The sequence below is a fragment of the Barbus barbus genome, assembly GCF_936440315.1.
Source record: "Barbus barbus genome assembly, chromosome: 13".
Classification (NCBI taxonomy): Eukaryota; Metazoa; Chordata; class Actinopteri; order Cypriniformes; family Cyprinidae; genus Barbus; species Barbus barbus.
Window position 1 is genome coordinate 22,993,210 of NC_136741.1, and position 14,588 is coordinate 23,007,797.

The 14,588-nt window shown below is 35.3% G+C and overlaps 1 protein-coding gene across 4 annotated transcripts in view; it reads right to left on the reverse strand.

Moving 5' to 3' along the window:
• LOC306878832 (uncharacterized protein) overlaps positions 1-14,588 on the reverse strand; it is a 70,219-nt gene that overhangs the window by 54,237 nt on the left and 1,394 nt on the right. For all 4 annotated transcript variants that reach the window (XM_079431389.1, XM_079431390.1, XM_079431391.1 and 1 more), the window contains exons 2-12: positions 9,015-9,096; positions 6,758-6,938; positions 5,977-6,133; positions 5,327-5,420; positions 5,009-5,167; positions 4,702-4,859; positions 3,786-3,915; positions 3,578-3,697; positions 1,151-1,306; positions 589-708; positions 271-420 (exon numbers count right to left, since the gene is read on the reverse strand). In XM_079431389.1, coding sequence (XP_079287515.1) covers positions 271-420; positions 589-708; positions 1,151-1,306; positions 3,578-3,697; positions 3,786-3,915; positions 4,702-4,859; positions 5,009-5,167; positions 5,327-5,420; positions 5,977-6,133; positions 6,758-6,938; positions 9,015-9,087 — 1,498 coding nt within the window. In that variant the 5' untranslated portion in view covers positions 9,088-9,096. The remainder of the gene's footprint in view (positions 1-270; positions 421-588; positions 709-1,150; positions 1,307-3,577; positions 3,698-3,785; positions 3,916-4,701; positions 4,860-5,008; positions 5,168-5,326; positions 5,421-5,976; positions 6,134-6,757; positions 6,939-9,014; positions 9,097-14,588) is intronic.

Consider the following 14,588-nt stretch of genomic DNA (forward strand, 5'->3'; position numbering starts at 1 on the left):
TGCACTCTTCTTAAGTAAAGACCATCTGCGCACGGTCTACTAAATAAACAATTCTCCAAATGAATGCTCTACTAGTTGGGCATCTGAAAGAGAAGAAGAGTATTTAGATTATTTATTTTATTTAGTGGTTTATTTTAGAAATATTGCCTAAAAACTATTTCTTGCAGAAATCATTTCCAAATCAGTGCATCCCTTTTAAAAAAATGTTAAAATTTTCTCTGTCCTGATGTACCATTTACTGTAGATGTGTCTGCATATATATCTGTATACCTATCTTAAAACGTGCAGTGGCTGCTGGTCCTTCAGCTTCTCCATTGTACAGAGCGATGACTGTAACAATGTACTCTGTGTCTGGTCTCAGATTTCCCAGAGTGTGAGATTCACTATCACCTCCCAGTTCTACGGTCTCCACATCACTTCCTGAAAGAGACATATACAAAAAGACTGCAGAAAACAGGAATCTGATAAAAACCCAATGTGAAATCATACCTGACCTAAAGCACTCATAGACATCATTGGATGATTCATCACTTTATTACCTTGTAGGAAGCATTTTATTAAACAAAACCTCTTCAAAAATGTGCTGACCTGTGAAAGGGCCCCAAACAACTCTATATCCCCTGGCCCCCGCCACTTCTGTCCAGCGGACTCGAACACTGTTGCTTGAGATAGTGTCAACGGAAAGCTGCTGCACTCCCTCTAAACGCACTGCAAATGCAGGTGCATACACAGACAGAGCTTGATATATTAGCATGAACACTTTAGTGAAGCAAGAGGAGAAAAGTGTGAGATTGTGTCTGTTTGTTTTCATATACACTACCTTTCAAAAGTATAGGGTTGGTAAGATTTAATATTTTTGAAAGTAGTCTCTAATAATCACCATTTATTTGATCTAAAATACAGTAACATTGTGAAATATTATTTCTAAATTCAAGCTGAATTTTCAGCAGCAATTACTCCAGTCCTCAGTGTCACATGATTAGTGTCAATAAATATATTTTGTGGAAACAACAGCATTTACTTGAAATATGTTTTTTAGCATTATGAATGTCTGTCACTTTTGATCAATTTAATGCATCTTTGGTGAATAAATGTATTAATTTCTTCTTCCTGACCCCAAACTTTTGAACGGTAGTATTTGAGGACTTACATGTGCGAGCAGTCAGGGTAGCTGGTGAGGCACTGTTACGGGGATACAGTGGGTACAAGTTGATCACATATTCTGTGTCTGACTTAAGACCGACCAAAGTCAGAGAAGTAGACTCTGCCCCCACAGACTGTTCCTGCAGCTGTGCAGCAGGCTGACCTGTTAATAAATCAATCCGGAAAATCGATTAGCATAAGTTATTAATTATGCCATGCAGAAAAACAATATTTTCAACTATGGCTTGCAGAGTGGAAATACTGTAAGTTGGATGTGCAAAGTGTGAGCATGCTGGTGCATTTATGTAACATCAGAAATAAGAAAAATACATGTTTTATAAAATTGAAACTCAGGAATATCCAGTTTAAATCAGTATAAGTCTGACAAATCCTTTACTGAATGAACTCACTGAACTCATTCATCAGCATGGCTACTTATTTACATGTAGGTCATGACTCACTTACTAAGCTACAAGCTCAACGTCAATGCATCATTAATTCAATGGACCATTTTCACAGACTGTGATTTATTTATAATTTTTTTATATTTTAACATTAAATTTTTTTATTGAATGTACATTTATATTTTGTATTAAATTACCTTGACATTAAATTACAAGAAAAAGGTAACACTGCCGCAGAAGTGTTTTTAATACTGATGGAGGATCAACTCAACAGTTTAAAAATCATCAAAAAAATGAAGGATTAAATTACATTTTGTTCTGTCCCAAGACATGTGCCCCCTTGTGCAAAAACATAAACAAAAAAAGAGTTTAAAATAAGAAAAAGAGAAGAAACCCAACTTCAATATTTATAATAATAAACAAAAACAATGGATATCAACAGCTACTCCACTCAGCAGTCCCAGACTAACTGGCTGAGAATTTATACACATGGGTATCCCTATTTTTCAGAAGTTGCATAACATGATAAATAAAAGAAAATAAGTAGCAGCATTACACAAATACCACAACTAATAATACTACCTCTGACTGCAACATTTGAATGCAATTTACATTCAGTTTATGTTTCAGTTGACTGAAATCACATGACTTTAGCAGTTTTATACATGCTCAAAATCACTGGTCTGAAACAAATTGTTTGAAACAAAGGATTCAAAGCTCTCAAAACAGTATTTTGAAAGCATCCATCACTAGCCGCCACCATGTATGCCAATTCAGTTGAAAGTCAACAGTTTGTTGAGGTTCTTATTTGGCCAGTCTGAGACACAAGTGTTTAGTCGGGTGTAAATAAAGAGATTTTAAAACCAAGTATGTATTCATGTCTTTATACAAAGTGTGTTAAACAAGCAGAATCCGGGGAACAGAGAGCAGCTCCGTGACAGAGTAACAGCAAATGTGACATCTTTCTCTCTTCTGACTAACACAATCAATGTCTCAATATAAATGGTTTGTAGATACATTACAATGCTCTTACTCACATTAATGCAATATATTTTTATTTGTGTACCTTTTTATAGCTTTTCATAAGCAAGAAATAGATTTTGTCTCATGTTTCATTTCAAAACGTTTAGGTACATATTCAGATTCATAAAACCTCTTTAAGTGGTTCCTAGCATTGAAAACATTTGGGTGTTTGTTATAGTGTTAGCAGCTCATAGCAACTCATACCAGCTGGCCAACCAAACACAGCATATCATCAATATATGAGTCAGTTAATGACATAGTATAATTTTAAATCACAGTTTCAGTATCTATTCATCTGCATGCAACATTGGGCTAAGACAGGCAGGTTGAAACACCTTCCTCTAGCTTTAAAAACTAACCTGATTAAACATAGGACCACACCTAATCTGACAGATCTGTTCTCTGCCAGCTCACACCTGGATACCAACCAGGTAATGCAAACTGGCACTCCTTTAAGCAATTGATAAAAATACCTTGGGGAAACCAAAACACACTCTCCCACCCCCTTCTTTTCCCCATCTTCCTTTTATCAAACTGCTAAAATCATTAGTTAGAGGTGCTTGCTAAGGCCATAATCACTATTACTATTGCTCACACTTAGACTTAAGGGTTTGTTCAAATTCCTCAACTACTGTTTTACAGTGGACTGTTTGTGCCATAGAAATGAATGTCCAATCATGTGGCTTTTTGAGGAGACATATGTATGTGCTATTACTTCTCTGAATGATCAGATGTAGAAATTTCACTTTAGCAACCACTCAGCATTGCGGCGTTAAATTTTGAACATACTGGACAAACACCGCTCGCATCTTCTTTAGAAAAATAATAGAACTACTGCTTGGCCCAGTCATCCTTTTCTTCTTTATCTCTTACATATTTATCCTCCCGAATCTCTTTCACTGACTCACACTACAATTATGGTATTGACTGTTCAAAGAGTAAAAACATTACTGAAAAATGCAATAGAAATATGGATTATTATCCATATGGAAGCATGTCAGTCTCACCTGTAGGTCCATAGGTGATTCTGTAACCCTGTACTTGGTCAGCTGGAGTGTCCCAGCCCAAAGCCAGAGTAAAAACCCCAGCCTGGATCAGTCGCAGTGCAGTCACACCTTGGAGAGGCTCTAGAGGGTGGTTTGGGTTAAGAGAGAGTGAGAGTTTTTTAAGAGATGCTGATTTAGATGACATATTTCTGTTGTGTTCAGTTCTCACTTGTTCGGGCCTTGCCAGACACTGACTCTCCCAAGCTGTTTGGGTACTGAGCAATAACAGTGATCAGGTAGTCTGTGCCTGAACGCAGCTCTCGTGCAGTGTAGCTCTGCTGGTTGCTTGGTATTGTCTCCTGCAGGTAAAAAGACTTTTCAGTGGAGACCAATAAGCTACACATTGTGTGATCCACTGTTGTTGTTATTGTTATTATAAACTAAATCTAAAACTCTGAAAACAATTTTGAGTAACTGAAATAAAGTTGAAATAAAAAATAAATAAATATTAAATAAAAACTTAAAAATGTAGCAAAACTAACTACATTGAGGTGAAGTACTAAAAATTACTAAAACTTCAACTGGAATAAAAATACTAAAGCTATATAAAAATATGTTTAAAAAAACAAACAAATAAAAACACAAAACATATAATTAGCACATTAATAAATACCATGATGATAATAAATAAGTAGTACTAAATTAACGCTGGTGTGAAAAAAAATTCAGTAACTCTTAAAATGTACAAACATATTTCAATACAAAAATAATTGATTAATAGAGTTAAATGAACAAACACTTGCTGAGAAATAGTCTCCTTCTTCATCAAAGTACTTCAGATAAGATAATCTCTCTCATCTGTCTCAAATTTTGCCAATATTCATAACAAACTGAAGCAAAAGTTTACATTTAACTAATTTAGCAGATGATTTACTCCAAAGCAACTCACTAATCAGAAACATAAGCTATTTGTCACAAAGCAAACAATAAATCTAGATTAAGAAAACAAGCTAGAGCAAAGAAATTAAATTCAGAACAGAAGATAATGTTTTTGAGTCTTCCTCAGGTTTTATCAGTTAAATAATTTTACATTTACAGATGTTTAGTCTGCAAAAAAGCATTCTTTTGATAAGCATTCTTCTCACCTGTCGAAGCTCTGCTGTGATTGGCTGCCCCAGGCCAGACAGGGGCCTGTACTGGACCACATAGCCACTTACAGGCCCTCCTGCAGACGTCCATCGAAATCTCAGTGAATTGGTGGTCTCACCTGAAAACTGCAAGTCTGATGGACCACTGTAGGCCTCTGATGGTGAAAGAGTTACACAAATCAATGATTTTAATATAGCAGGATCAATTAAAATATTTTAAAATATATTCTAAATTAAAAAATAGAATTTAGAAAATTATAATCTTGAATTTAATTGCATTGTGTCGACTGCATGACAGGCATACCATCACTTGAGTAAGAGCCTCCAGTTGTTGTACACACACGTCGAGACACTAGGGGCAGCAAAGAGCTGAGAGCTTTGAAATTCCCAATCTGAGAGGTGAATTCACTTTGAGGAGGAGAGGCAATGAGGTTCAGCTCAGCTGGGTCTGCACTCTTTATACCTGAGAAATGACAAGAGAGAAAGAAACAACTATAAAATAAGAGCAAACTAAATATATTTTTAATCTTTAGTCCATACTTAATCCACAGCCCAAAGATGCACTAAGGTTTGCAGAAAAAAATTAAAATGGTGGCTAAATACGCTACATATCACTCCTTACCCACTGCAAATATTTTGACTCCAAGGCTACGTAGTTTTTGAGAAGGCTCCTGCACACTGTCCTGAGATTTACCATCAGTAATGAGAATAGCGATCTAAAAGAAAGAATTAAAGACAGTGATGAGTCAAGAAAATAAAATTTAAGTATGCTATACTTGAGTTTTTAATATACACAGAATGAATCTTGTAAACAAAAACTCACAAGCAAAATTTATATTATCATATATTATTTTGAAATGTAATTTATTCCTGTGAATACTCTTCAGCAGTCATTACTCCAGTCTTCAGTGTCACATGATCCTTCAAAAATAATTTGGTACTCAAGAAACATTTCTTATTAATATCAATTTTAAAACCCGTTCTGCTGCCTAATATTTTTGTGGAAACTGTGAAACCGTTTAATCTGAATTCTTCGATAAATAGATAGATCAAAAGAACAGCTTTTTTTTTTTTTTACTGTCATATTTGATCAATTTAATTTAATGATCAGTTCAAAACGTTTTGAACTGTAGTGTACACCGTGTACAAATACTAACCAAGATATTGTGTTGGAAACTCAAAGCTAAACAAAGTAATTTACACATTTGTGGTCCATGCCAACATACCACAGATATGGCAAGTCAAACATGTGTGTCATACCCTCCAGCTCACCTTGGGTACATCTCTGATAGAGGAAGGGCTGAAGAAGTTGTCTGCAATGTATTTGAGGCCAGCCCCAGTCCGCGTGTTTCCACCTTTATAGTTGATATTCTCTATGGCAGTTATGAGCTCAGTTCCATTCAGGTATGTAGTAAATGTAAACTCCACCCTGAGTATCATAAAATTCACACAACTATAATCAACAAATGTTCCAACACACACATCCATGAACTTTTACTGTACATAACAATTATAATACAGTGCAGCCCCCTCATCAACCACAAAGACACTGTTTACTATAACATATTCAATATACTCAAAGAACTTGGTGCAGTTAACTGTTAACTCCTCCTTTGCAAAGCTGTTGCAAAAAGAAATTAAAAAACTACAACACAACAATATCAACAACACTACATACTCATCTACTATTGTTTAATCATAAGAGTTTACACATTACCATGATGAGCAAGATGAATTAGACTCAATTCATGTCAAAATGTGTTCAGCTTGGACAAGTTTGGCAAATTAAATAGTATGAATTAACCTTATTCACTTTATTCAAATCAGAAAAACAAGTACGTTTGAATTACCATAATACACAGTATGTATTACTGGCATATAATATGAAGTGAAAATATAAATAAAATGTAAAAAGTCCCCTCAAGGCATGTCTGTTCACTCAGCAGCCATCTTGGCAATGCCCCCAAGCCGCTTTCTATATAGGTATCAGGCATGCAAGCGGTGCTTAAGTACACAACACATCAAGTATACAAGCACACAGAGTTTCACAGACCTGGCAGTATCGCTGTACTGTACGGTTCCAAAACGGATGCCACTGGGTCCTATCACTCTGGCAAAGGGTTTGACAATTCCTGCCATGAAATTCTTGACCAACACAAAGTTGGCCCGGCCAATACTGGATGATCCATCTACTAGGAACACAATGTCTGCTGCAACAACATTATTGCACTGGCCTGTCAACAGAAAAAATAACAGTTAATACTGACACAACGACTTACATAAATATGCACAACTGTGATCTTTCCACTGTAAAAGAGATATATTTACAAATATTTAGAGTGGAAGTCTGGATATGTGGGTTTTCATTAATACAAATAAAAAAATGCTTTCATCAGTGCAGCCAAAATTAGATTAGTGTTAACAAAAATGGGTCAAGCACAGTCACTAACAGTAATAAATATGCATATAGGAAAAACATACAGTGCTTATACTGTTTATTTTCTTCTAAATGCATATTCTTATTTGCCTAAATTTTAACTCTTTTTATTTTGCACATAAGCATTTTATTCTTTGTATTTAAAATGCACTGTCATAATGGCTAGACAAAACATTTCACTATGTACCATTGTGTACACTACAAATACAACTGTGAACTTGAACTTCAGTTTTTCCATAAGCATTCACATCTGTGGTCTATTCAATTCATGTATTCAGTAAAGGATTAGGGGAGGATCAGGGTGAGAAGACACACAGGAAATGACCATCACCACCCAGTCTGCAAAGCCATTTCAAAGAAACAAAGCATCTGGGCCCATTTATTCAGCGGCTGGTGTCCCATCTATCCTTCACACACTTTAGTATTACAGCCAGTCATCAGATCTGTGGCTGTGTGTGACTCACCAGCTACATGAATGAATGCCCTTAAGGTAGTAAACTAATTCACCTGCTGTGTTTGATTTGATCAATGAGTCACTGCATTTTGACAGGGCATGATGGGAAGTACCCATAATGAGAACTGTCTAGTATGTGAGTACTATGTACAGAGTACTGAATGTGCAGAATTTAAAATTAGGGTTGCACAATATACTGGGCCCATACTGGATATCAACAGATATTAGTGTGTGTGTGTGTGTGTGTCTGTGTTTACCTGTATTGAATTTATTTGCATTGATTGTTATTACATACTGTACTGTATGCCAATCTAGATGTGTGTTAATGAATAAAACTGTATCAAATATAATTATAATAGTTACAATAATTAGTTAAAATAATTACAAATAAGTGAAAAGTGGGCTAATATTAAAAAAAATTAATTAATAATTGTTATTTTGAATTTTACTTTGTTTTTCATTCAAACAGACTTTTTCTTTAGCAAATTTTGAAATAATTAAACATTTTCTTTCATACTGTACTGTTACAATGCTGACAATTGATTGTTTTGTGTGTGTTTTAATTTTATTGAAGTTTTTTAAATAGTATACATTTTTAATATCAGCCATTTTTTCAGTTATTGGCCATAACATGAAAATAAATCAACAGCTCATCAGTATCAGTTATGATTAAATAATAATGTTAAAATATGACTTAATAACAATAATAAAAATAACAATAACAATGCGCTGATCTATGTGTGTTCATGCAAAAAAATGAAAATAAAATCTATTACTAAAAACATTTAACTAATAACACGTTATTTTGAATGTTATTTTAAACAGACTTATTTATTTATCAAATTTTGACATGATTAATAAACCTTTTTTCCATATAGTACCATTATAATGTTGACTGGGGCTGAGCAATATGGTCAAAACCATTATCATGATAACATTTTTCATATCCGTTGACATCCATAATCATCACAATAAATGTCAAATCTTTAATTCTTTCAATTTTAAAGGCAGATTTCTTCTCTTGAGTGAAACTACTCTTTTTTTTCAGAACATGACGAACACTTCCCAAACAGGTGAACATTTCACAAATCTGAGGTACAATATTCTAAACATTTATAATAAGAAAATCTTTTTTTTACATCAAAATATGCATGAGTAAACGTCTTTTCTTTTCGCTTTTGGTGCATAATTATAATTTTATTGATATGATATTAAAGATTGTGATATTAAAGACTATGACTTTGTGACTTTCTTACATGCCTCAAACAAGTTTACAGATGTTTTCATTTTCATCAAAGAGGGAAAATTCAGTGAACTGATACTGCAATATTAAATATGCTAAATGAGACCTGCACATAATGCAGATAAAATTAATATAGCTCCACTATATACTTCCTGAAATAGTACATGAATCTTTACCTTGAGCTGTAGACCATGATGGGAGACACAGCAACACAGCAAGCAGCAGAGTCCATTGCAGCAAACACCCCATTTTTAAATACTACACATAATGACACACAAAAGAGAAAAATGTGTAAAAATGGTCATCTAAACCAAAAATCGATTATTCAGTTAGCAGTCTACACTGCTTTCAGCTTAAATAGCAGCAACATAATGTTCCTCCTCCAGGTGAACTGAGTGCCCAGATACCATGAACATCTGGCAGAAGCTCAAAGACAAAAAAACTAAGAGAAGCAAGGTGGGGCTTGCATCACCACCACAAAGACTCAGAGGAAGATGAGCTTGTGCAAGTTTGAAAAGCAGCTCTTTAATAAGCCATTTTTAACAACACAATGAAGAATGCATTTTTCAAGAGAGAACATTTGTTTAGAAGAACATTATATTGCTATTATGATTACAGAGGTTACAGACTGTTATTGCTCAAAACAATATGCTATTGTATGATTCAGAGCCATAACAGAGTTAAAGCATGTGCACACTTATACACTCGCTCCTGCTCGCACTGGTTCTGAAACGCAGAGCACATGCTCATTCAGCAGATCTGCTCACACATTACAGATATTGTCTTGCACTTTGAGTACTTTTTTGTTTGTTATTTTTCCTGAGGGAAAATATGTGGGATCGTGTGGTTCCTTTTCAACGGAAGTGGTCCAAACATGAATGTTCGTTGCATATCCTGAGTGTCACTATTTGTCCTATCAAAGATGCTATTTTTTAAATATAATTCCAGCAGCCGGGTCTGTTTTTGATTTTGTAACGAGAGGAAATCGTGGTCCACATTTGGAGCCACTCTGGTTTGCACTCAACTAAAAAACAAGGTTAAAAACTCACAGACAAACAGAGACGCACATAAAACACACACATGGACATCATTAAACCTTCAAAGACCTGAGTCAGAAAAGCATAACAGAGTATGCATTGGTTTATTTTTCCAGTGTTTCCTACTGTCTAGGATAAAGAACTATTTTACCTGTATTTTCTTCATTGTGGTGACGATTTTTAGTTGGCAATTAAACTTGGTCTCATTTCAAATCTCAAAATGCCACAACATGATTTTTTTTTTTTAATCACTTTCAAAATACCCAGACCTCCACAAAACCTTAAAGCATCCCAAAAGACATGTCTATCTAGAACACACACAAATACACAGACAAACAGACTAAACACTCATCTAAACAATCAAACCTCCCACATATGCACATGTGGGACTTTTGTGTTCTTTATTTTCAGCTGAGTGGACTTGTCTTGCCAATGACATGATCCTTTTTATTGTGCCATTAATTAAACTAAATGACTTGGTCCCTTTAAAAAAGGCTTTTACAACAGTAATTTCTTATGGCGAAAAAAATTTGAAGTAGCATACACTGGATATGGTATACTACACAATAAATACAATAGGGCCACATTATTGATTACTGTGAATATTAATATAAATCTGTGGAATGATATATATTTAACTCTCTCTCTGTGTTGTTTGCATTAATTAAAGGAACAACGTCATCATTATGTGGTTTATGGAAGGGTAATTATAGCATTTATAATCCTGACTGAACCACATTTGAGTCTGAATTGCCAGATTGTCTACTGCAGCCTCTCCCTTCCTTCATCTACACGTTGTGCATTCCTTTGCTCTCGCTCTTACACCTGTGGTTGCACAGAATTTTTTGAGGTGGCGTCATTGCACACCTGAGGTCAAAAGAGCATTGCTATGAAGCCATCATTCAATGCAATAATATCACATGCAACAATATATGTTTGATTTTTTTGTATGTGAACCCAGTTAAAACAGATTTCAGTCCTGACTTTTTCAAGTAATAAAAAACGCTATTTACTGTGTGGCTTAACATAAAAGACTGAGGAATTAGAGAGACATTCTTGAGCTTTATAAAGTGGATGCTGGGAGAAGAAATAGCAGTGTTAACTACTTGCAGGCTACTACACTACAAACACCAAATACATCAACTAAAATGCTCATTGCCTCTGTCAGCTCATTGTGCCCCACTGGAAATGCAATCACACTAGACTAATACGTTTCTGACTGATGTTTCTTATGGTATCCAACTATGTATGATCATCTGTAGTACAAAAAGCCCTTTATTTTCTATTATTTTGAAGAGATTGCAGTCAAATGATTATTTACAGAGCGTTAAGCATTCTAAACCTCTGGGAAGCCTCCTTACTGAAAACGGGAAACTTGTGGTATAGTAGCAAACATATCCTTAAGGGATAGTTAGCCCAAAAATGAAAAGACTGTCATCATTTGCTTACCCAGTTATGTCATTACAGGTGCATCTCAGAAAATTAGAATATGCTGAAAAAGTTCATTTTTTCTTGTAACTTATTTCAAAGAGTGAAACTTTCATATATTATAGATTCATTACATGTGAAGTAAAACACTTCAAACGTTTTTTTGTTTTAATTTGGATGATTACAGCTCATGAAAGTCAAAAATCAGTATCTCAAAATATTAGAATATTTCCTAAGATCAATCAAAAAAATTATTTGCAAAACAGAAAAGTTCTTTAAAGTATGTTAATTTATGCACTCAATACTTGGTCGGGGCTCCTTTAGCACAAACTCCAGCATCAGTGAGGAATGGCATGGAAGCGATCAGCCTGTGGCTCTGCTGAGGCACTATTGAGCCTTCAGCTCGTCTGTATTGTTGGATCGCCTGTTTCTCATCCTTCTCTTGAAAATATACCATAGATTCCATATGGGGTTCAGGCCAGGCATGTTGGCTGCTTGGATTCTGTGCCTCTCCACTCTTCCTCCAGACTCCAGACCTTGATTTCCAAATGAAAACCAAAATTTACTTTTATCTGAAAAGAGGACTTTGGACCACTGAGCAACAGTCCAGTTCTTTTTCTCCTTAACCCAGGTTTGATGCTTCTGATGCTGTTTCTGTTTCAGAAGTGGCTTGGTATCCCTTTTCCTGAAGACGTCTGAGCATGACTCATGATGCACTAACTCCAGCTTCAGTTCACTCTTTGTGAAGCTCTTCCAAGTGTTGAATCGGCTTTGCTTGACAGTATTCTCAAGCTTGCGGTCATCCCTGTTGCTTGTGCACATTTTCCTACTCAATGTCTTCCTAGTCAACTTTGCATTTAATATGCTTTGATACAGCACTCTATAAACAGAGACACCTTTCAGTAATGACCCTCTGTGACTTACCCGCTTTGTGGAGCGTGTCAATGATTGTCTTCTGGACCATCGCCAAGTCAGCAGTCTTCCTCATTATTGTGGTTTCAAAGAACAAGAGATACCCAGAATTTATACTGTAGGGATGGTCATTTATTGAAACTCAAATGTAAATATTCTAATATTTTGAGATACTGATTTTTGACTTTCATTAGCTGTAAGCTGTAATCATCAAAATTAAAACAAAAACACTTTTTACTCTAATTTTCTGAGATGCACCTGTATAATCTAATGCAGAAAATTACCTCATAGCACCATCTAATGCCCAAGCAGCAGCATTACCAGTGGAGTCGGTTTGAACGTAAATTCTATTATAATGTTCTTTTTAGGAGGAACTACCTACTTTTTTGACAATAACATGTCTGTGACTGACATTTACCCCTGGTTTCACAGACAAGGCTTAAGCCTAGTTCTAGACTAAAATGTAAATCTGAGCTGTTTAAACTGAAAGAAACTTGCACTGACGGATCTTAAAATATATCAGTGCCTTTGTTTTGTCTCAAAAAGCACCACCAGTAATGTTTTTTTCTAAGCATATTTATAAAAATTACTTAAATGTCCTAACTGAACTATGGCCTAATGCTGGCTTAGTCTAAGCCCTGTCTGTGAAACTGGGCCTTAATGTTATAGAGCTGAATTTGTATATCTGTACAGCAGTTGCTATTTTGACACCCACCACACACAAGTTTACTTAATGTGTAATCATTCTAAAACACAGATTCAGAACGATAATGTTTTGACATTGTCATGTTTTGTTTATTTTTTAAGTGAAATATTGTGTGTGTTATTCTAATTTCTCCCTTCAAATTGATGCTTCATGTCTTTATGAGCCAAAGTCTTCATGTTTCAAACTGTTTTAGAACAAGGAAAAGTTCATGGCCGGGAAAGAAGATGTCCCAAAAGGAAAAGGAATGAAATTAAAAACATTCCTCCCCCTGACATGATGACTAAAGTTTATCCTCAAAATATTAAATTATGAGAGGTCGCTCCTTCAGAACACAAAAGGAAAGTGGGTGTCAAAGTTGTCTGCTGGTCACACTGCCAACTATTTCATTACAGTCTGTCTCCCACACGCCAGAACAAAAAATAGAAAGAAAGAGGGCAAAGAAAAACAAACATCTTCTAGTTGGGGGGGGATTTCAAAAGTAAGAAATAAAACAAGCCGACTGACCAACCAGAATACAGACTAAATATTACTGGATATATTAACTGGATTTATTTAATAAACAAAATAAACAAAATAATTGAACAAGACAAGAAACTAAGAGAAGAGAAAATGATAATGCATGGTGAAGTGCATGCATTGCCATTTATTCATTATTTTCAAGAATTTGTGATTTTTTGGCTACCAGTAAAAGTCTACATTTCAATAAACACATTTCATATTTAAATCTATCCAATTTTCCCCTATAATCAGTGCAGAAAAATTCACTATATTCAATTGTTCACGAATTCTGAAACACAGGCCTGAGTATCCAGACATGAACACAAGGCATTTCCATTCACATGCTTCATTATGTATGTATTACAGTCTAATCAGGAAGCAAAGAAGCCATGGAGACTGACACGCAGATGTTATTGGTTATGTGCCCCAAATGTTGTTCACACATATGTGAAAAATCTTGTGCAACCAAATGTTTTATACTGTATAGTTATTGACATCAAAAGAGCTGAGCAAGTTATCGGCAAACACAGGGAAACTTTGAGGTTTATAATTATTTAAGTCTTGGCACACTCATAAGAAAATCTTGAGCATAAGACTACTGAGCATTCCAGCTGTTCTTAATAATGACTTGCATACTCTCTTACACAAGAAATAAAAGCCCACACACTAACATTCACAGTCTGAATATACTCACTCAACACGAGCATGCTTGCATGCTTAGCAGGTGTCCACGGTAACACTCCAGCCCAGCTATGTGTGAGATATCCAAAGTGACGAATCACACAAGTTCAACAGAGGTCATGCCCCGCTCCCTCTGCCTGAACAGGCAGTTTGGAAATGTTATGATGCTGATGTGGAAATATCACTTTTCCACTTCCATCACATCACCAGCCCATCATTTTCTTATTGATAAGTTCTTTATAAAAACGCCAACATGTGCACATGCGGTGGAATGCTGGAATCATGAACTGAATTTGTGTTGTGATTCCTTTCATCTCGTTTCTGATCTGTCCTCTCTCTGCCCAGCATTATTTAACAAACATGCATTAGCCTAAATGATAATGAGGTTGTAACACAGGAGCCAAGGACACCCCAAGCAGTTTTGTACACATAAAATATGCAGTAATGATGTGTTTTAACACATCTCATGAGAGCTAGATGAATAAATC